This window comes from Dipodomys spectabilis, unplaced genomic scaffold (genome assembly GCF_019054845.1).
Source record: "Dipodomys spectabilis isolate Male_0828 unplaced genomic scaffold, ASM1905484v1 ptg000127l, whole genome shotgun sequence".
Taxonomy (NCBI): domain Eukaryota; kingdom Metazoa; phylum Chordata; class Mammalia; order Rodentia; family Heteromyidae; genus Dipodomys; species Dipodomys spectabilis.
In genome coordinates, this window is record NW_024870804.1 from 4,533,873 (window position 1) to 4,557,697 (window position 23,825).

The 23,825-nt window shown below is 44.7% G+C and overlaps 1 protein-coding gene across 1 annotated transcript; it reads right to left on the reverse strand.

Moving 5' to 3' along the window:
• Positions 1–258: 258 nt before the first annotated feature.
• Zkscan2 (zinc finger with KRAB and SCAN domains 2) lies at positions 259–17,068 on the reverse strand. The gene is made up of 7 exons (XM_042689860.1): positions 16,302–17,068; positions 14,274–14,457; positions 11,750–11,841; positions 11,283–11,409; positions 7,510–8,181; positions 5,105–5,596; positions 259–1,295 (listed from the first exon to the last, which is right to left on the reverse strand). Exons 1-7 carry the CDS (start codon positions 16,704–16,706, stop codon positions 376–378), a joined length of 2,892 nt encoding a protein of 963 aa, XP_042545794.1. The 5' UTR covers positions 16,707–17,068; the 3' UTR covers positions 259–375.
• Positions 17,069–23,825: the final 6,757 nt, after the last annotated feature.

A 23,825-nucleotide genomic window follows, 5' to 3' on the forward strand; every position in this document is an offset into this window, starting at 1 on the left:
AGATTGATTCCAGAAAGTTCTACCTGACGATGATAATCCTTTTGTCATGTTTCTCCTGCGGTGGATCGCCAGCACCACCGAACCTTTTGGCGTTCATCTTCTGGCCATCAACGCTTACCCACATGACAGGATCTTGACTGTCGCTGGCCTCAGCACACCGAACAACACTTCCGTCCCAACCCAGACCGCCTCTCCTTCCCACTTTCTCGAAGGAGGAGCGATGCATGGGAGATGGACAGACTAATTTAGAGGCGGAGGTGAGAACAGGGTGAAGGCCTAGTTTATTTACATTGTCAACTACACTTTTTAAATTTCTTTTTGGCCTCACTCCGAGAGCTAGGTTGGGGGTCAGATGACTGGGGGGGGAGCCCATCATCAAGTTTTCCTGAACTCCTCGCTCTTCCCCTTTGGCAGCGTCTCTGGGGTGTACAGCGAGGCAGGATGTGGCAGGAGCTTGTCTCTTCCATGGACTTCCCGGTGTTTGGTGAGCACAGAGCTCTTACTGAAACGTTTGCCACACTGGCCACAGCCATAGGGCTTCTCCCCGGTGTGGATTCGTAGGTGCTCTCGAAATCTGGTGCAGTTATTGAAACTTTTCTCACAGTCTCCACATTTGTAGGGATTCTCTCCAGTGTGGACTCTGCGGTGGGCACTGAAATGGGAGCTGTTGGTGAAGCTTTTCCCGCACTCTCCACATTGGTAAGGCTTCTCGCCAGTGTGCATCCTCTGGTGGATGACGAGACTGGAGCTCTGACTGAAGCATTTCCCACACTCTCCACATCTGTATGGCTTCTCGCCTGTATGGACTCTCTGGTGGGCTCCAAAATTCGAGGAGTCATTAAAGCTTTTCCCACAGTCAAGGCATTTGAAAGGCTTTTCTCCTGTGTGGATTCTTTGGTGTCTCATCAGGCTCCGGCTTCTACCAAAGCCCTTCCCACAGACACCACATTTGTAGGGATTCTCTTTCGGGTGGGTCATCCGGCACACAAGCCGGGCATTCTTTCCAAAGCTCTCTCCATACTTGAGGAGTCTGGAGGGTCTCTTCCCCACGAAAGGCCTCGGATGCACAACAGCTCTCCCTAAATCTCTCGGCTGAGCCATCAGCTTCCCCTGTCTCATTGCTTGAAGGTTTGCCCATTGTCTTCCTGAGATGCATTCCCTTTTTTGATACTTGCTGGGATCAGCATTCTGGGAAACAGCTCTTCTAGACTTTTCTAGGAACACCCGCTGTGGATCTGTGTCCTTATATGTAACATGGGCCGGGTCCTCCTTGACAGTACTTATAATTTCAAAATCTGAGGAGGGGGGAAGACAATACAAACTCACACAACGGTTTTTGTTATTTTAGCATAATCAATTAACCTGGCCTGCAAGGTATGGCATATTATGAACCCTCTATACTTCATAGGCTACAAATCCTGTGCCTCTTCTAATTTATTATGCTATGTCCTTTTTCAAGTTAAGGGGTTACATTCTCCAAAACAATCGTACTTATTACCTGGCTTAATCCCTTGTACATACCTTAATAACGACAACAAAAATTAAAATTATATTTTAAAAAAGTCTCCCTAGCTACTCAGGAGGTTGAGATATGAGAATTGCTGCTCAAAGCCAGCCCAGGCAGAAAAGTCTTTGTGCCTCTTATCTCCAATTAACCACCAGAAAATTGGAAGCGGTGCTGTGGCTTTGAAGTGGTAGATCATCAGCCTTGAGCATCCAGCCTCTGAGTTTAAGCTTTATGATTGAACCCCCTAAAAAGGTTCTGTAAGCCAGCCAGTAACACCCAGGATTGAATAAGCTACCAGATACACATTTTTTTTTGTGGGGGTGGGAGGTGGGGGGAGGAAGGGCTGTACTAGGATTTGAACTAAGGGCCTTGTGATCATTTGGCTTACTTCCTCAGTTGGTGCTCTCTCTCTTGAACCATGACTCCATCCCTACTTTTTTTTGTTCATAAGACTTTTCTGCCCATGATGGCTTCAAACCTCAAATCTCTGGTTCTCAGCTTTTTGAGGAGCTTGAGAAGTATTTTAAACTATAATCCAAGTCATTATTCTCTGTATCACAATCAATATAGAAGCTACTTGGTTTATATCTCTGAAGCTCTAGTTCATCTTTTTTTCATTATTTCACATCTATACTAAGATATAGTGAAGTATTATCACTATACTACATCAGTCTTCAGGGCACATTTTAATGACCAATTCCAATTTCCTCTTCTATGTTCACCAGTAGTCAGTTGTGTCCTATCCATGAGCATTTTTTTACTCTCATATGCTCTTGTCACTGTTTTTTCTGGCCATCCTGGAGGCCACACCAACTTATATCTTAATTCTGTTTCCAAAGGTGGAATGATTTTTTTTTTAATCAGTCATAGGGCTGAACTCAGCCTGGGTGCTGTCCCTCAGCTCTTCAGCTCAAGGCGAGCGCTCTACCACTTGAGATACAGTGGCTAGGATTACACGTGTGAGCCACGGGCGCCTGGCATAGGTGCAATGATTTTTTTCCCTTCCTTTCTCACCTACATTCTACACTTACCGCAAGACACATCCTGGATCCAGCTTTTCTCTGGAGATTTTCTGGCAGAGAACATGGCATGGTGAAGAGAGATAAGCTTTGGAATCATGCTCTGGTCCTGATACCCATCTTGGTCAAATGATTTTTTTTTTTTTTTTTGTCAGTCATGGTGCTTGAACTTTGGGCCTGGGTGCTGTCCCTCAGCTCTTCAGCTCAAGGCGAGCGCTCTACCACTTGAGATACAGCACTACTTCCAGTTTTCTAGTGGTTTACTGGAGATAGGAGTCTCACGGTCTTTCCTGCCCGGGCTGGATTTGAACCGTGATCCTCAGATCTTAGCCTCCTGAGTAGCTAGGATTACAGGCCTGAGCCACCCGTACCCAGCCTGCTTATGATTTTTGTACTTCCATTTAATCATGGGAAAGTCAAACATGGTATGAATAATAAATGAACTCCCATGAACCTCTTACCTAGCTTCAACAGTCTTCTATTCATAGCTGGTCCCATCTCATCTCATTATACTGCTAAAACCTATTTTATCAGCTGAGTAAGTTAGGCTCCAACCAGGCTTGTTTGTTTCCCAAGCGCTTGCTGCTGAGCGTGTGCTAACTGCCCTAGTGTTACAAGCAGGCATTCAATATTACTTTTCTTCCATACATTCAGGTTAGTTAGCTATGGCACAGGATGGGGAGAAAAGGGTAGCTATCAATGGGAGAGAGGAAGCTATCAGTCAATTCATTAAGATAAGGAAAATGCTCCAGAAATGTCTGCTCCTAGAAGAGTCCTTTGAGGCTTTGTTACTGGGTCTGGCATTGTTCTGAGATTTGGAGGAAGTCACAGAGAAAATTTGATAATTCGATGATAGGTCTGGAGATCACCTTAAAAATAAGATTCACGGGCTGGGAAGGTGGTTCAATGGTAGAGTGTTTGCCTTGCATGCATAAGGCCCTGGGTTTGATTCCTCAGTACCACATAAGCAAAAAGGAAAAAAAGCTGGAAGTGGCGCTATGGCTCAAGTGGTAGAGCGCTAGCCTTGAGCTGAAGAGCTGAGGGACAGCGCCCAGGCCCAGAGTTCAGGCCCCACGACTGGACTCCCCCCCTAAAAAAAAATAAGATTCACAGGCTGGGTGCCAGTGGTTCACACCTATAATCCTAGCTACTCTGGAGGCTGAGATCTGAGGATCATGGTTCAAAGCTAGCCTGGGCAGGAAAGTCCGTAAGACTCTTATCTCCAATAAACCATGAGAAAACTGGAAGTGGCGCTGTGGCTCAAGTGGTAGAGCACTGGCCTTGAGCTGAGGAGCTGAGGGGCAGTGCCCAGGCCCAGAGTTCAAGCCCCATGACCAAACCCTGTGGCGCCCCTCCCTCCCATCCCCCCTCAAAAAAAAATAAGATTCACAAAGACTTTGTTTCCATCTCTGTACTATAAATTTCTGATATAAACACTACCGGGAACAAATGTATGAATCCCCTTCTCTGAGGTGTATGCCTTGGATACACTAATCAATTCAAGCGAACTAGAGTTACTTGCTTCAGGAAATCCACCTGCACTATTTCATATATTCTTTTCTGTGGAGCATCCAGAGGCTACACAAAGAGCATTCAGGAGCTCATCACTTACTGGGAGGTCTTAGGGCATATAACATATTTGCCATACAATAAAAGGATGGGAGCTGAGAGGATGTGATCATGGACATGCAGAGTCAGGGGTGTTTAGGGTGGAGGGAAGACTGTGAGCTAAGATTTACATGTGAGAGCTTAAGGAGCAGGTGGGAAATAGCTCTGCTTCAAATATGCATAGGGTGCATGCCAATAGGTAAGGCCTGAGGCATAAAGTGAGCTCGGGACTGCAAAGCATTAAAGCACTGATGGTCTGAAGACTTTCATGACTTTTACAGTCTGGCCAACAAGCCAAGAAAGGCAAAAGTAGGCAGTGGCTGTGGCAACTGCAGAGGGGACAGGCAGGGAAGGTGAGGCTCTATGATGGCTGATGAATGGCGTCATCTGCCTGAACAAAAATGTCAGGTAAAGAACTAAAATCACCTGTAAAGTTACGAGTGTGGATGAACGTGGGATGGAGAACATGGACGAGCCATGGAGCAGCAAGGAAGATGGTGACTTTAGTTCAACATTTTAGTCTGAGAGGCTGGTGTGATGTCATGGTAGCATCAAAGCATTGAGCTGTCAGTGGTATATGTACACCCATGTAGCTCAGGGCCAGAATCTGATCTCTCATTTTATCTTTCCTTTTTTTCTCATGAATATCACTTATCTGTGAGATGTTTCATTTGCGCTTACTGACACTCCTTCATCCAAGTTTTTTCTCCTGTAGAATCTACGTTTCTCTCTATAGTATTTTCAAGAGATACAAAATATTACCTGGCCCATAGAGACAAAAACCAAGGCTGAGATCTCCGAGACTGAATGTGAATGAGTTCCTCCTTTGAATGGAAGCACCACGAGAAGAGGCTTGTTTTATTCAAAATTGCTATTTCTTGTCCCTCAAGTAGCACCTGGCACAAACACAGGGACTGAGTAAACATACAAGACCCGTGACACCATCTCCTTTCTATCTGAAACCCCTTACCAGGTGGGCTTTGCAGTAGACTGGGAGGTCCCTGGAATTCTGGCTCTTGTACAGTTTCCTCCTCGCTCATCTGGTCACTTCCAGAATCTTCTATTACTGTCTCCTGTGAACTCTCCTCAGCTTCCCAGCCTGTAGATTCCTGGGGTTCAACCTCAATATGCACTCTTTCTTGCCTTGGGGGTGGAGATATTTCTTCTGGAGCGTTGGTAGAGGGGGCAGGTGCCCGAGAGTTAATTAGGGCATCCATCTCCTCGTAGAATGCACATGTCTCTAGCACATGGCCATTCTTTACCTTGCGGTAACTCTTCTGAAGGCTTTTGAACTTGGTTCGGCATTGTTCTGGCGTCCGAAGGAAGCCACATTCTCGAAGTTGTTCTGCCACGGCCCCATACAACTTGCTCTTCCGATGACAGGCCTGAAGGGCTTCATAAAACCGAGTCTCATGAAGGATGTCAAGAAAGGTCTTGGTTTCTTCATAGCCCCAGTGCACACCTGCCATTCAAAGATACAGTTCAAAGATGTAAGAACAGGAGCCTGGCGCTTCTATACTACAACCATTACAAAGTGTAAGGGAAAAAAATCCCATTCACAGTAGCAACAGGACGTATGATATACCCAGGAAATGAGAAGATCTATATTAAAAATAACAATATTTTATTGAAAGATACAAAGAACAAAGATGAGGCACTGTTTCTGAATTGGAAGACACAAGTTGTACACACATTAGTTCTTACATGAATCCATAAAGGCAAAATCCAAATAGGGCTTTTTCACTAGAATGGATGAACTGATCTAGGTTTACAGTATGCTCTCTCAAACCTGCCACTGCTGTGGGACCAACTAAAGGACTAAGGTGTTCACAGGGTCTCTTCCAAGTGGCTCAGAAAGGACTATAACACCTCTCAGGAACTCCTGTAGAGTTCTTATCACAGTCTTCCCTGAGGAGCAAAACCTTGTGCAGATTCTGAACCCTCAACACTCATCAAATGCTCTGCCCACAGTCTGTTATCTACCTGTGCTCAGCACTAAGTAGAACAATGCTTTTCAGAGCAGGCTGAGCATTAATTTGTTAAATGTGCTCTTTGCACATTGTGGAAACAGTGATTTCCAGCCTCCATCTATAGTTACTGGGCAGTCTCTTCCCCTTTGACCTCGGGGCTCCCCGTATGTCTATGGGTTCTCAAATAGGTGCATACCTATATATGCATAAGGGATCTTCCTACCTTTTTGGCAGATCTATTTGAGTAGGTGTAGTCTTGAGTGTATTCCACGCTCTCCTAGACTGATTTATTTTCCATTCTAAGAACTTGTCATCTTTTAATGACTGGAGGAGAGAAGACACTGCTGACAACAGTGTCAGGTAATGCTGCATTTCAGCATTTCCAGAGCTCCCTCCTCTATATCCCATTCAATATTGACACATTAATGACCCTGTTGTCTTAGTCACATATTACACAGAAACCCTGTGTACTTACACAGTGCACATGTCAGAAAGTTTACCAGACAATTTAACTCTGTATTTCAGTCCCCAAATTCTCAATGTTAGCTTTCTTTTCAATAGGGATAGCCTTTTTAATATATCTTCATTTCTATATTTAAGATGTATCTCCTGTAATCAATGTGTAGATTAGTTGTTTGTAGTTTGGTGATACTGAGGTTTGACATTAGGGCCTCAAGCCTGCTAGGCTATGCTGGCATTCCTCCATCTGAATCATGCCTTCAGCTTAATTTTTTGCTGGTTATTTTGGAGACAGTCTAGTTTGCTCATGCTGGCCTTTCTGCCCATAGCCTCCTAAGAAACTATGATTTCAGGCATAAACCTTTGGGGCCTAGCATGTAGTTGATTTTCAAATGTGTGACCATCTTAGTTGTATAATTTTGTAACTAATGATGTATTTGGAATTACATTGCTTTTGCATTGTTTTTCCTATTTAACTCATCTTTTTTGTGTTTCTCTCTTCTTTCTACTAGTTTTACATTAGACAAAAAATATACTTTGTTTTCAGTTTTTCACTCTTTCAAATTTTTTTTTATTGGGTATCCTAAATGGTGTAAAACACTTATTATAAGCTAATACAACTGACTACTTTATACCAACTCTCAAATAATAGTAGAGCCTGAGAACCATTCAGCTTCTCTATCTTCCTTCCAGAAGGTCCCAAATGTTCAGAATCCAATGCTTTACTCTAAACTGAAAGCAGACCCTCCTGGCCGGCCAGAAGTGCTACCTGCACTCTTAGTGCTAGTCAGAAACACCTTAGTGCACTTTCAGTTATGAGGTCATACCACAGTGAAGGCTGCAGGATTTATGACAAGTCCTCCCCAGCTCTGGTTGTGTCTCATCTCCTCTTTTTCCCCAAGACCACACTTCTGTTTTAAGACCAGGAACATATCATGATCCTTACCACTCAGGTTTTGAAACAAGACAGGGGCACCACGGACTTCAGACTTGCGGATAAATTCAACGCCCATTTCATCCCCATCAGATTCTTCGGCAGCTTCCTCCTCCACCAAACTGACCTGTTCTCTTGCGCAGACAGCAATTCTCTTCAACCGGGGAAGAGAGACCACCTGCTTTGGCTTGTCAGCAGACGGCGCATGGGCTGCAGGGTTCAACAAAGCATCCATGTCCTCAAAGAAGGCACAAGGTTCTAGCACATGGCCATTCCTGACTTTCCGATAGCTTTTCTGAAGACTTTTGAACTTGGTCCGACACTGTTCTGGGGTTCGGAGGAAACCACATTCTCGCAACCATTCAGCCACAGCACCGTACACCTGGCTATTTCGGGGGCAAGCCTGGAGTGTTTCGTAAAAACGAGACTCCTTGAGAATTGCAAGGAAAGTCTTAGTTTCTTCGTAGCTCCAGTGCACACCTGCTATTTTTTCATCTTCTAAACCCCACTGTTGGGGCTCCCTCCATGCTTTCCTGGCACTCCTGGCAGGGATCTGAACAGCATGGACTGCCTTTTCCTTGACATAGCTGCTTTGCAGGATGCTCCTCTTATTCAAGGAATGTAGGCCTACAGTCCATGGCTCCTTTCTTTGTTCCAACCGGGCTGTCTTGTTAGATGCAGACACTACAGAAAGATCAACATTTCACATTACTGCAGGGATGTCATTACTGCATGCCCCAGTCTTCTGCTGGACCCACCAAAGCTTTCCTTAGCCATGACCTTTGCTCACGTGCCCTCTACAATGCTGAGGCTTTGCTTTCATGTATTATGCACTACTTACTTTCCTTGCTAATTCTGTCAGGAATACTACCTTTAAGAGTAAGATGTGACCTGGGTGCCAGTAGCTCCCACCTATAATCCTAGCAACTCTGGAGGCTGAGATCTGAGGATCGTGGGTCAAAGCTAGCCCGGGCAGGAGAGTCCCTGAGACTTTTTTTTTTAATTGTGAAAATACCATACAGAGGGGTTACAATTACACAGGCAAGGTAATGAGTACATTTCTTATCAAGCATTGTTGCCTCCTCCTTTGTTTCCCCTTCCTATCCCTTCCCATCTTCCCCCTTCTCCCCCTCCGTGAGACTCTTATCTCCAATAAACCACCAGAAAAATGGAAGTGGCACTATGGCTCAAGTGGTAGAGTGCTCGCCTTGAACTGAAGAGCTGAGGGACAGTGCCCAGGCCCAGAGTTCAAGCCCCACAAAAGAGTAAAGGGTGAGTTGGGAATGTGGCTTAGTGGTAGAGTGCTTGCCTAACATGTATGAAGCCCCTGGTTTGATTCCTCAGTACCACATAAACAGAAAAAGCCAGAAGTGGCACTATGGCTCAAATGGTAGAATGCTAGCCTTGAGCAAGAGAAGCTCAAGGACAGTGCTCACGCCCTGAGTTCAAGCCCCAGGACTGGCAAAAAAAAGAGAGTAAGGCACATTTGTTACCACCAATTACAAGTTAGTAGCTGATGTTGTGTAAGGTTCAGAGTATGCTCCAGACACATATTTGTTACAAAATAATCTGTAATTTTTTTTTGCTATACCCCGTATCTATCCCCTCCTTGTCTACCTCAACAAACACACGAGACTTTCAGAGATGTAAGGATTTTTTTGTTCAACTATTATAAAACTATACTAATTGAATAGTATGGTACCAAGATGAAACTGACACAGTGGACGAGAACAGATCCCAGAAATAAATACATGCATCTATGGTCAACTTACATCTTTGATAAGGGAAAGGCTATTCAAAAACTGGTGCTGGGAAAAGTGAATATCTGCATTCAAGGGAGTGGAATTTGACCCTTATCTTCCTACTCACAAAAATGTAAAACCAGAAACCATAAAATCCATATGTGTGTATGTGTGTGTATATTTATTTGATATACCACTGAAAGCACAGTCAACAAAAGCAAAAATAAACTTGGACTACATTAATTAAAAAACCTTCTGTGTAGCAAAGGAGAGTCAACAACAAGAGAGCCAATAGAATGAAAATAAAATTAGTTAGCCATATATCTGATAAGATTTTAAAATATAAATTACATAAGGAATCATACAACCCCAAAACAAAAAATCTGATTAAAAAAGGGCAGAGGACCTGATTAGATAAGATATACAAATGGCCAACAGGTTCATGGACAGCTACTCACAGCCTCACTAACCAGCAATCACCAAGAGCTCCACTTCACACTTGTTAGAATAGCTACTAGCATCAAAACAAAAAAGTACAAGGGCTGGAGAGGAAGTGAAGAAAACAACACTATACAATTGGTGGGGACATAAACTGGTACAGCTATTATGGGAAACAGCATTATTCACCTAGAAGTTCCCTCTAATTAAAAGTACAACTACCATGAGGACCAGTCACACCATTTCTGGGTACAAATTAACAATATGACTTCCATGTGACCTGATTACCTGATTTCTAAGGGTATGTTCACTTGCTACTAGAGGCAAATTTTACTAAGGACACTAAGTCAATGTGCTACCAGAATCTGATACCATGTGCTCCAGAGCAATGGTATGATGTGTGTTTTGTGTGCACTACCAGGAAGATGGCTCAAGATGGCTTGCTGTTTTTCAAGGGTGAATTGTTACTGGTATGCCATTTAAAATTGGTCCTTTTTAAAAAACTGCTTCCTAAAAATAGACATTGTTAATCTGTATTTGTCCATTCAGTTTGATATGGCTCATTTTATAATTTCTATTTTGTGTTTGTATGTCTAACAGAACTTTCTATGATTCTAGAAATGTCCTGTAACAGTGTTGTCAATGAGCTACTGTATATTGATATAGTGGCTACTGCCACTGAGGAAGTTTGAATTTTATTTAATGTAATAAACTTGTGGCTAATGGCATTAGATAGGATAACTGTATCCTATACATATATACAAAATGTGAGTTATACATTGATATTAGTGTACATTTTTGGCCTATCATTTTACTCATAAGTACTCTTTGACTTCTGAGTAAAAGCTTGTATATGAATGAATCCAACTCATCCTTTTTCTTAAAGCACATAAAATGAATCCCCCAAAAATCTGCCTGTAGGGGCTGGGAAGGTGGCTCAGTGGTAGAGTGCTTGCCTTGCATGCCTGAGGCTCTGGGTTTGATTCCTCAGCACCACATAAGCAAAAAGAAAAAAGCCGGAAGTGGCGCTGTGGCTCAAGTGGTAGAGCGCTAGCCTTGAGCTGAAGAGCTGAGGGATAGTGCCCAGGCCCAGAGTTCAGGCCCCACGACCGGACCCAAAAAAAAAAAAAAAATCTGCCTGTAGATGGACACAGTAGTGGTCATGTGTGCATGTAAATGTAAATTTGTGCCATTTAAATGATTCACAACATGTTATGGAGGTTTTAGAATTTAAATTAATTCCTCTCTTTCATTATTTTTAAGATTTCCATTCACTCATCCAACAAATATATTAGGTGGCTCTGTGTTAGCAGTTGAGTTATTATTAACAACAAATCCCAAAAGATTTTGTGACTTCATGGAACATTTAATAAAGTGAATGTGTATAAGATTATATTTTCTAAAAATTGAGTTTTCTTTGCACTCCTTTCCAATGTTTTAATTCCTAAGTTACTATACTTTTTCTTCATTGGAAGTGAGATGTGTGATTGTACTACAGAACTATGGAGCTCCTTTGAGCATTAACATTGACCTCTGAATGTTTAACTACCAGAAGGAAGGAGTCCACGGGAAATCACTTTTACTTGTAAAGGGAAGAATTCTTACCCAGGGAGACCCTGTTCCCAGCGCTCTCCTTCCTGTCATCCTGGCAGAAGCCTGTGTGAGCAGGAATCGGGTGTACTCTCTTTCTGTAGGAAAACCCTCTTGTTGTGTGGGTATCTCTTGGGGGTTCCTGTAACAACACCAACACCAACACCACCAATGACTACCAAGGTAAGTGCTGGGTCTTCAAAGATGGGAGATCAAGAATGAAGCAGAAGAGGGCTCTGAAGAATGAGAATGAAGGAGCCAGCTGTGTATTGTAGGCCAAACAAAGCAATAAGGAGTCATAGCATAAAAGAAACATTTCATTATTCACGGGACTGGGTCTAATCTTTTCTGGAAAAGAACATGGCAGGGGTGGGGAATGTTTTTTGGAGAGGGTGTAACAATTTGAAGGCAATGAAAACAAAGGAAATAATTGTGACTGAACACTCTAGGAAGGCAGGCCAGGGAAGCTAGTTACCACTCACCTGGGACCGGGCAGGAAGACGTGCGGTTGTTACCTCCTCATCCATTGTGCCCCACTCATTAGCAGAAACAGGAACCCAGGGAGAAGACTGAGCTGTAAAAAAGAGAAGAAACAATTAGTATTCTAGGCTCTGGTCCTTTAATTCATCTCCTGTTAGGGAATGAATATGTGTGAAGACAGATATAAAATGGTCACCTTTTCAGTAAGGAAGCAGGTAAAGTGTGTGATGAGAGAAATTAGGTGGGGATTAGGGATGGGGGTGGGGTATTAGAGCACATACATCCCATTGAAAGGGCATAGCCATGGGCTGTGGCCATGAGCTCCAACTGTTGTAGCTTCCATATGATTTTTTCCCCTAAGTCAGAAATCCAAACTTTTTTTTATTTTTTGTGAACATACTGTACAGAGGGGTTACAATTACATGGGCAAGATAATGAGTACATTTCTTATCAAGCATTGCAGCCTCCTCCTTTGTTTACCCTTCACATCCCTTCCCAGCCTCCCCCCCCCCCCCGCCCCCCCAGAAATCCAAACTTTTTTGAAATCTCAAATCTTAAATCTTGAAAACTAAAAGTAAACAACTCCCACCCCAAAACAACAACAAGAAGAAAACTCCTTGTAAGTGAAATAAAGTAAATGTGACTTGGTGTGCAAATGTTCAGTTCATGATTTTTAGTCTAACTTAAGACTATATAGATAAACACTGTCCTGGGAAACTTAGTAAACAGATACATAGTAGTAGACACTGCAGGTAAATGAAACCCTTCTACAGGTGGAAGATATTTAATAGGTAAACTGTTTTTCATAAACTTATCCTTATATATGAATTTTACATAGCAATATCTTTAGTCTAACTTTATCTCTGGAATGTATGGGGGGAAAACTAGGAATAACTCTGGAATGTATGGGGGAAAACTAGGAATAGCTATCAACTATCACTTGTGACCAAGAACTTAAAAGCTTGTTCTACCACTGTCTACAGAGTAAGAAAAATAATCTTCTTGGAAACATTATAGTCCCACCTGGCTGAAATCATAGCTCTTCCTTTAGAATGATGTTACCTTTCTATCCCTCAGTCTTTTGCTCTCTATACTCAGTCAGCACCTTAGAAGAACAAATTTTCTACTTTCAGAATTCATTATGGTCCTAGATGGCAAATAGGTACTTACTGGACTAAGCTTATCAGCTAGTCACTGGACACATGTAATCCATGGATCAAGTGGGGGTCCACACTAATGAACATGGCTCATTAATGTTTGTGATGCATTCTATCATGTATAAATTCAAAGTGGAGAGAGACATACAAATTGGGCATGGTAGTGGATCTATCTTTTGATAAAATCTTGTGTAAGTTAGAGTTGAGGTTTAAAAATAATTTTGCAGCAAAGTGTTGGTGGCTCATCTGTAATCCTAGCTGCTTAGGAGGCTGAGATCTGAGGATTGCAGTATGAAGCCAGGTTGGGCAGGAAAGTATATGATACTCTCATGTCCAATTAACCACCAAAAGGCTAGAAGTAGAACTGTGGCTCAAGTGATACAGAATGCTAGCCTTGAGCAAAATAGCTCAGAGACAGCACCCAGGCCCTGAGTTCAAGCCCCAGGATCAGCACCAAAAAAAATTTTTTTTTGCATTATGGGAGAAAGCACCTTTATACTGCTGTGTTAAATCTATACCACCAGCCTTGTCATTTCCCTTTTGTAGATGAAGGAATGTAAAGTTAGAGAAATGACTTGAACAATGCCACACATTTTTAAGGGAGATCTGCGTCTTGAACCCAGTTCTTCCTGCCTTTGCAGACTCCATGCAATAATGTGCCTCTTCATGTTATCTGCCCAAGATCCTACAGGTAGGGGGCAGAGACAAGATGTAGGTGAGTCTTCTAACTGTAGGTCCAATGATGTTTCTGTCCCTTTTTCCCCTCCCACAGCTGTAAAGAGTTTACTTAGTAAAAAGAAAGTAAAGGCCACTCAGGAGAGTGAGCAGCAGAACCTGGAAACACCATTGTCCACCACATGGTCTGAGACCCACTGTTTTTTTACTGTCCCTTTCCATCTTTTTTCCTCTCCCTTTTGGCAATTTGTCAGATGGTGATTGGTTTGTTTGAAGCAAGCCAGACATTCCTGAGTGGTGTGTGCCCCTCTGGGTTGTGTTTTCCTTCTTTTTAAGCCTGAGATGGAGTCACACTTCAGGAGATGGAAAGATAAATGGACTGCGAAGGTCAGGTGGGCATTTTCTTGTGTTGACTTGTTTTATTCTTATCTAGGGAACCTATATGTTAGTGTCTCCTATCTGTAAAGATTCACTGTTTATCTCTCTGTATGCCTTAATGTGCCTCAAATTTAGAACATAAATAATATTTCTATTTTCAGTTTTTCAAGTTGTCTGCAGTCTGGCAAAAGCCAGATGTGTAGCAGTACAAAAAAATTCTCTAAGCTGATAACAGAGATTTAAAAAATAACTACAAATCACAGCGCTAAGGATACAGTACAAATCTGCTCTGCATGTGTTTTTAAGGTCTTCTCACCATTCTTGGACAAGGGCCGATACACTCTCTTTCGTGTCAGCTGTTCCTGGTGTCCTGTGTGGAGGTTTCTAGCTTCTTCCAGAGATACCACTCTGGACTGAGGTTCATGCTCTGGCTGGAATTCTGCTATCTCCCACACAGTTCCACGTGGAGCTTGCTTCTCTGAGTGCAGAGGACTGTCAACCTGGGAAGAGAAAACAATACCATAATGGAAAGAGTGAAAAAGATATCCAAATCAGGGCTAAATTCCTCCAAGAAAGATGTAAAAAGAGGACAGAAAATTTGAGAAAGAATGAAATTTTCCCTGTTTCCAATAGAGCCTCTGTGGATGCTTAGCTCACAGTACTGTTTGTAAGTTTGGGCAAGGGAATAGGAGTGTGTGTGTGTGTGTGTGTGTGTGTGTGTGTGTGTGTGTGTGTGTGTGACAGAGAGAGAGAGAGAGAGAGAGAGAGAGAGAGAGAGAGAGAGAGAGAGAGAGTATGTGTGTGTTGGTACTGATGCCTGAACTCAGGGCTTTGCATTCTCACTTGGCTTTTTCTGCTCAAGGCTGGCACTCTACCACTTGAACTGCTCTTCTACTCCCATGGAGAGTACTTTTCATTGCTAGTAAGGTGGGAGAAATGTTAGGGGTGAAGTGCAGGGCATCTTTCTTAATTGTCTTCTTAAATTCGGCCTGGAGCTGGGTGTGGTGGTTCATGCCTATAATCCTAGCTATTCAGGAGGCTGAGATCTGAGGATTGTGGTTTGAAGCCATCCCTGGCAGAAAAGTCCATGAGGCTCTTATCTCCAATACACTACTATAAAAAAGCCAGAAGTAGCAACTGTGGCTCAAGTGGTAGAGTGCTAGCCTTGAGCCAAAGAAGCTCAGGGACAGCACCCAGGCCCTGAGTTCAAGCCCCAGAACTGGAAAAAAGAAAACAAAACAAACTTGGCCTGGACATGATCCCTAAGCTTTTTTGCTCAAGGCTGGTGCTCTACAATTTGAGCCACTGCTTCCTTTTTGGCTTTTGGTGGTTAATTGAAGAGTCTCAGGACTTTCCTGCCCCTGCTGACTTTGAACCTTGGTCCTTACATCTTAGCTTCCTATCTAGGATTATAGGTGTGAGTAATCTGGGCTCAGAGCCTCTTTCTTAATAGTGATTGAGTGGTCATGTCTATTAGGTTCACAGAGGAATGGATTAGCAGCAAACAAATATATTCACCAGGGAACTAGAAACTTACAAAATTAACCCACCCATTGATTTTTCTGTTCCTAACCTATCAGCTGATAGATCTTTACAGAGTGCAAATCCTGGGCTAGGTGAAGGTGCAAATCTGGCAAAGGCTGCAGGATTCCCTGAGGTTAATGAGGGCCCTGAAAAGCAACTAGACAAGCATGCAAAACCACTGAGAAATGAAGATCTGGCAGAGGCTCTAGTCAAAAGTACCAAAGATCAAGGCACTAAGAGCACTTCAGACGACGTGGCCGGCAGTAAAGGATTAAAGGGGATTCTGGGATAACTGATGAACTCTTCTTTTTAAAAGAAGACTAATCCTTTGAAGCATAATTATATTTGTTCTCTAATATAATTTTGCTGAACACATTATACCAAGGATTAAAATAAGTATTTAGGTAAAAAATGTTTAGTTTCATATGCAAGGTTATTTTTTTTTTCCTGCATGTCACATTTGCTTCAGGTTAGCACTCAATCATTGAGCCACACCTCCACTTCTGAGTTTAGGCTGGTTAATTGGAGATAAGAGTCTCAGGGATTTGTCTGCCAGGAATGGTTTGGAACTGAGATCCTTCAGTTCCTGTGTAGTTACGATTACAGGTGCCAGGCTTTTTGCAAGGTTTTTCAAGTCACCTTTTCCCTTTCTCATTCAATATGAAATTCGAATCTGCTTTTTTAAGTGGGTTCTGTTTAAGGGCTTTAAAACAATCAGTACTATTTATCTTCCCACTTGTTTCTGCACTGCATCCCTACCCATCTGCCTTTCCCACCTTCTTTTTCCTAAAATAGAAAAAGTTGGAAAATCCTCTCTCACCTGCTGTCTCAGGCTTCCCGTCTCCTTTTCCAAATGGATGACCAGGGCCACCGCCTCCTCTCCACTCTCCGGACACTGCTTCTGTGCCCAAGCCTGAATCTTCTCCGGTAAAATGGTGAGAAACTGCTCGATCACCAGCAGCTCCAGGATCTGCTCCTTGGAACGCATTTCTGGCTTCAACCACCGGCAGCAGAGTTCCCAGAGTTTACTGAAAGCTTCGTGCGGTCCGGTCACATCCTCGTAACAGAATTGCCGGAAGCATTTGCGAAAGGTCTCACACTCAGTGCTCGCTGGACCTTCCAGAATGGGCTCGGATGCCCATTCGGGGTCCTTTTCCACTTTCATTATTAGGCACCCCTCAACCTCTAGGGGCTCTTCGCTTTGGGGACTCAGAGCTGTAGCCATGCTCCAGCCTAGAAAGAGTGTGTTTTGTGTGTGTAAGGGGGGGGGGCAACCTTCTGTCTAGCTCAAAAGTCGGGGCTCAACTGTTTATGGCAGTGTGGTTAGGCGGAGGTGCGGCGTCAGTGTGCCAGGCTGATGAATCCAACCTGCCCTAGGATTCTGATAAAAAGTGTCTCCAAAGTCCTCAAACCCGGCCTCTTCTCCAAACAGGGGATGTCTCAGCCATACGGTTTTCTGGGGGACGGGGTGCATCCCCTTTTCAGTGCAGGGTCAGAAACCGAGCAGCCGAGGGACTGGGGAAGGGACGGGCAGCGTTGGGGCGGCCTGGAGAGGGGGGGGGGTGTGTCCGCGAACCCCGGGTCGGTGCGGCTCCCGGAGGCGAGGCCCCGGGTGGGTGCGGTCGGAGGTGCAGGCCCCCACGCCCGGGCCTCGGTTCCGGCTCGGTCCGGGAGCCTGGAGCGGGGAAGGGGGGGTGGGGTGGGGGGGGGTGTCCGCGAACCCCGGGTCGGCCCGGCGGGCGGAGGCGAGGCCCCGGGTGGGTGGGGCCGGATGTGCAGGTCCCGCCCGGCCCTGGGTTCCGGGCGCCGCGCCCAGGCCGCGGCAGGTGTCCAGGGTGGAGGGTGCGGGCGGTACCCGAGACCAGACGCTGAGCTTTTCCAAGCCGTCCTCGGGAGGAAACCTCTGGGCGTCGGGCAAAGGCTTTTCAGCGGCGGTTCCTCCCCCCCCGGAGGGATTAGAAAGACGCGGCCCAGAAACGACGTAGAGTGTGTGTGTGTGTGGGAGGGGGGGGGCGACCGGCTTCTGCCTCAGCCGCGTCCCGCTCGGCCCGCCGGGGAGCGCGGGGCGTGCTGGGAAGAAGCAGCAGTCACGCATGCGCCGTCCGCGCCCAGCGCCCGAGGTCGGTGCGAGGCTTCCTCACAGACGAGGCGGAAGGGGGTGGGGGGGGAAGGGAGGTGTTGCGTGGTGAAGTCTCGCGAGAGCGCGCGCGGCGTCGCGCTTCGGGGACTTTCGGCTGCGGAGAAGGATGCTCTGTGCCTCGGAGGGACGCTGGGAGCGCCCGAGAGGCCGCTCCTCCGGAGATGGCGACGACCTAGCACGCGCAAGGGGACGCAGTCCTATCCCAGGCTTCGGTGGGGGGCACATCGCTGAGGCGGCGCGAAGCCCTTTCCGCGGTACTTGAGGGGGGTGACTGGGGCGGGGCGTGAAGCGAGAAGTGGGACTCTTTGGTCTTGCGGACGGACACCTCGTCTTGGGTCCCGTGGCGGAGGGATCGCGGCTGCGCGCCTTTCCCCAGGCTCTGCGGGCCGGAAGGGGGCTGGGGGGGGGAAGACTGCCCTCTCCCGGCGGTGCCCGGAAGTGCAGAACAACCGTGTAACCGGAAAGTTCCCCGGAACCCGCCTCCTGGGGAGCTTTGCAGGCATCAGCGTGCATAGCAGAAATGCCTGTCCTCCGAGAGTGAGGAACCCGTTGGGGAACAGCCGACTTTTATTCCTTAGACAGTTGTAGCTTTAGCACCCGACCTGCAGATTCCAGCGTGCTTCTTGCACACCGAGTTGTGCTCTGAGTAGCTTGCACACGACAGGTGTAAGGTAAGGGAGGAGGGTCATTCATATACGCAAGGGAGTGTTTCAGTTATGCACCCAGCGTCTCTTGTGTTTCTCTTAAAAGGAGTACTTTACGGAGTATTTATTATCATGCCTGACAGGGGTGACAGGTGGCCGAGCAAAAAACCAGGATCCCGTGCCATTTCATTAATGGCATTCATTAATGATCAGTGGTGAGTGCTGTCAAGAAGATCTGAGGATCGTGATTCAAAGCCAGCCCGAGCAGGAAAGTTAATTTCCAATTAACCACCCAAAAGCCGGAAGCAGAGCTGTGACTCAAGGTGGTAGAGCTCCAGCCTTGAGCAAAGAAGCTAAGGAACAATGCCCGGGCCCTTGAGTGCAAGACCCTGTAAAGTTCTAGGTCAGAATCAAAACAGTAAGAAACAACACACCTTGTACAAATATAAATGGGATAGCTGAGTAGAGGGAACCAAGACACTTACCAAGCCCACTGGGATGAAGAGGAACCAAAGTCTGAAGAGTACAAAAGGAGAGCATGGATACAAAAGGAAGACGCACCTAAGTATTTCTTAGGGAAATCTCTAGGGGACTTTTCATGGCTTAGCTAAGGCTGATTCCTTCAGCAGGAAATGCAGGCTCCAGTTCACTGATTACCATTCTCTTAAGGGTCTTCTCTGCCGACTTCACTTGGTTCATTTCATCTCCCTGAGCCCTGTAGGTTTCCAAGTTTGTGACTCCTCTTCCTTAATGTCCTCAATCCGCTGGGATATTATCTGAAAATGACAAAGTGGCCTAAGCATATAAAAGACTTTTATTTGAATTCCTTGTCTGTAACATTGATTAGTTACATCACCCTGCTGAAATCTCAACATACTCAATTCTAAAATAGAGGTAACCTGTATTATAGGATATCTGTGAGGACTAGCCTTTGCCTAATTATCTTTGCTTTGAATCCTTAGCAATGCTTCTTTAAGGAAATCTTATGAGACCTGACTATATCACATCCTTCTAGCATTTCTGTGTGTGTGTGTGTGTGTGTGTGTGTGTGTACTGGTGTTTGAAACACTGGAGCCAGACATTCTACACGAGTATAGCCAGTCTCCTTTCCTCCCTTCCCTCTTCTTCCTTTCTTCCTTCTTTCCCTCCCCATTTCTTTTCTTTAATTCCTGTAAGAAAATTGTTCTCCTAAGATTCCCCTTTTTTCCTCAAAATAAAATTGTAAAAAAAAAATGATCATCTCTGGACATCTGAACTTCTTACTTCATCACCTGGTCTTAAGGAACGTCTTCAAGTCTGCTTGAGGGAGTTTTATGTGGGGAAGAAGTGTCAAGACTCCTTGAGGGAAGTTATAGCCTTATCTTAATGAGGCCCTTCATGGAGCAAGTTTCTTCATCAGTTTTTAAAGTGCTGCATCATAAGATCTTTGGGACCTACTGTTGTGTTTCGGTGGCCTCTCAGTAGCACATATGCGTATCTGTGTGTATTTTTATTTTTTATTTATTTTTGATATTTACATTCTTTTTTTGTGAAAATACTGTACAGAGGAGTTACAATTACATGGGCAAGATAATGAGTACATTTCTTTTTTTTAATGTTTTTATTGTGAAAAAACTGCACAGAGGGGTCACAATCACATGGACAAGATAACGAGTACACTTCCCAGCAAGCATTGCAGCCCCCTCCCTTGTTTCCCCCTCCCATCCCCTCCAAGCCTCCTCCCCCACCCAATCCTCCCCCCACCCCCCCACCAAAGTTGTAAAGTTCATTTTTGACATGACAACTAGTACTTCTCATTGCTGTAATGGGTCCACCTGTATCCCCACTTAAACGACTTGTTTTTCCCCTTCCCCTCCACAAATTATACCGACATCAAATACAGTGGAAGCAGGGGTTATACTGTGGGGGAGGGACATACAAAGCAACAAAGAAATAATCATATAAATGCATTAGAAACAAATGCATGAAAGAAAAAAAAACATTTAAATACATATCTTAGGGTTCATTTTCCTAACATCACATTATCTGAACTTTTCTGCTTGACTCATACATATACTAACTATTGCAAATGAGGGAAACCATGGGACCTATGTTTCTTTGGGCTTGGCTTACTTCACTTAATATAATTTTTTCCAAGTCTTTCCATTTCCTAACAAATGGGGCAAAGTCATTCTTTCTGATGGAGGCATAGAATGAGTACATTTCTTATCAAGCATTGTAGCCTCCCCTTTGTTTCCCCTTCCCATCCCTTCCCATCCTCCACCCGCCCCCCCCCTGTGTATTTTTAATGGAACATTTTAAATTTCACACATCAGGAAGTAGATTCACTCATGTTTCTGTCCTCCAGCCTTAACAATTGGCCAGTCATGACCAGTTTTGCCTTCCTAACCTCTACATATTTTCCTGATCCTGGCTTACTTGGAAGCAAATCCCAAGTGACATTTTCTATTACTTGTAGTAGAGTATGTGTGAGGCAGAAACACAACGACTCTCATTTTGAACAGAATGCCCACTGTCATCATAAACTCCAGTCACATAAACAATTATTGAATATTATTTAGACAACCAGCCTTAAAGGATGGTTTGCAAAAGACTAAGGGTTATAGGCTCTGGGCAGGTAAAAAGAACAGATGTCCTCTACATTTTGCTAGTTTGGTGTTTACATTTAGTTCAGTTTGAAAGTGTACCTCAGGAGCAGAAGGACTGATCAACAAAGAAATGAATCCAGATGTAGGTCAAATGTACAACAGATTGTGTAGCTCAGAGGCATCTTGGAGTAGTAGTTTAAGGCCTCTGTCCTCTGAGTTGGTTCAAACCCAGAGGCACCCTCTAACCATGGGCCCAGGAAGAGCATGCACTCCAGAGTTCTTTTGTTAGAACATCTGTTACCACAGCTGTTAGTTTACCAGCAGTCTGAGAACCAGAAGACTAGTAGCATTCCTCTGTCCATGGTGCTGATCTACCAGCTCTCTGTTCACCAGCCTGAAGAACTGTAACTTGGTTTTGTGTTTGGGATTTAATGTCGGGGTTATGTAAACGCAGATGTTAACTAGATAGTAAATAGTTGAAAGATGTGTCATTTATGCTTGTGCTAAGTTAAAGGAAAATAAAACCAAGGCCCCAATTCCGCTGCCTAGTAAGTGCAATGTCCTGGGTTCAGTCCTCAGTACCAAAAAAGAAAAGACAAAAAAGATCCATTTTTAAAAAAAATCACTGTGCAGAGTAAATTCCTCCAGAAGGGAGGCACAGGGGCATAGAAATAAGGGAAGGACCCACAGCAAGAATGAAATCCAGCAAACATTAAATCCTATAGATCTCTGTAGGGCACATGGTGGTATAAAATGAGCACTCAGAGGATTGGGCTGCCTTTGACTGTTGTAGCACACATGCTCTGCCTTTAGGACTGGCTCTGGTCATTGCCTGGGTCTTCCTTTGGCAGATGTTTCTGATACCCTGCCTTGCCTGGCCTCCCAGGCCTTCATTTCAAACCAGGGTGGAAGTCTCCATGACTCCACAACTCTTGCCATCTTGGAATCTGCATGCCTGCAAAACTAGCATCACAGAGACAATGGCCAGAGCTTGCTGCCAACTTGAGTGGTAGGCCAGTCCCCTTAGACCACAGCTTGCTGTGGTCTCTGAGTTGCCTGGGTGGCGGAGCTAGGGGAAACACTTCTTGGTGGTCACCTAAGCAGGGCACAAAGCAGAATCTCTTCACAAAGCAAAGTCATATGTGTTTATTCCTTTGTACCCTTCAGACCTTGATAGGCAGGGCCTGACACATTCCTGAAATCCCTGAAGTTATCGTTCCTATTATTCTAGTGCAAAGTACCTGGCTTATTTTTTTCAAATTTCAAATGACTTCTGTTTATTCTGGCTAATACCTTTAGCAACCACACTTTTCTTTGCCCTGACTTTGTATCCACTTCTTTTCTGGCCAAACTGTAATCTTATCAAATCCTGCTCTACTCCCATTTTTCACTGTAAACCTGGCTAAAAATTTCCACTATAAAACCTCTGGATTGAAGGTCCATGCCACATACTGCTGGGCTGCCCTGGGAAGTTTCCTATCAACTTAGTACATCATTTTTTTTTTTTTTTGGTCGGTTGTGGGGCTTGAACTCTGGGCTTGGGCACTATCCCTGCACTCTTCAGCTCAAGGCAAGCACTCTACCACTTGAGCCACAGTGCCACTTCTGGTTTTCTAGTGGTTTATTGGAGACAAGAGTCTCACGGACTTTTCTACCCGGGCTGGCTTTGAACCGTGATCCTCAGATCTCAGCCTCCTGAGTAGCTAAGATTACAGATGTGAGCCACCGGTGCCCAGCAGTACGTCATCTTTTTATTTATTAGTTTTGGGGCTTGAACTCAGGGCCTGGGCTGTGTCCCTGAGCCTCTTTGTGCTCAAGACTAGCACTCTAGGGGCTGGGAAGGTGGCTCAGTGGTAGAGCGCTTGCCTTGCATGCTCGAGGCCCTGGGTTCGATTCCTCAGCACCACATAAGCAAAAAGAAAAAAGCCGGAAGTGGCGCTGTGGCTCAAGTGGTAGAGCGCTAGCCTTGAGCTGAAGAGCTGAGGGACAGCGCCCAGGCCCAGAGTTCAGGCCCACGACCGGACCCCAAAAAAAAAAAAAAGACTAGCACTCTACCACTTGAACCACAGCATCACTTCTGGTTTTTGAGTGGTTAATTGGAGATAAGAATCTCACAGGGACTTTTCTGCCATGGCTGGCTTTGAACTGCGATCCCCAGATCTCAGCCTCCCGAGTGCCATGAGCTACCAGCACCCAGCATATGTCATCTTTAAGGTAGCCCTATGCCCCATAATCTTAGGGCATGGGCAAAAGAAAGGCAAGTCATTTGCCACATGGAACACAAATAGCCTCCAGTCTAATTCCTGGAAGACTTTTCATTCCTATCTGAAACCTCGTGAACTGTTGGCATTTCTAATAGACTTCTGAGCTCCTACCAGAATCACGTAGGAAGTTCTGTTTGCAGCATTTTAGGGCTTTTCTATCCTCTGAATTCTTCTACCACCGAGTTTCATAGGCCCAAACCGTAAGGTCACATTTAGTCACAGTGCTGACCACACTTTTGAGACCAGGCTTACTGCTCTGGCAAACATATAAACATCATAACAAGAAGACTTGTTTGTTTTGGCTACCAGATTCAGAGGTTTGAGTCTTTGGCTTCATTATTTTTGAGTCCTGATGAGGCCAAATATGGAGGGAAAGAGTGTAGCTTTCTTTTTTTTTTGTCATGGGGCTTGAACTCTGGGCCTTGAAGCTGCCCCTTCGATTTTTCACTCAAGACTGACACTCTACCACTTGAGCCACAACTCTACTTCCTGCTTTTTGGTGGTTAACTGGAGATAGTAACACCGGAAAGACACACTGACTTTCCTGCCTGGCCTGGTTTGGAAACAACGTGATCCTCAGATCTCAGCCTCAGTAGCATAAGCCACCAGCAACTGGCTAGTGTGGCTTTTTAAAAAAATCTTATTACACTCATTTGTCTCAATTCTTTTTTTTTTTTTAGAAGAAGGTGCATAAAGACCATGAGCCCT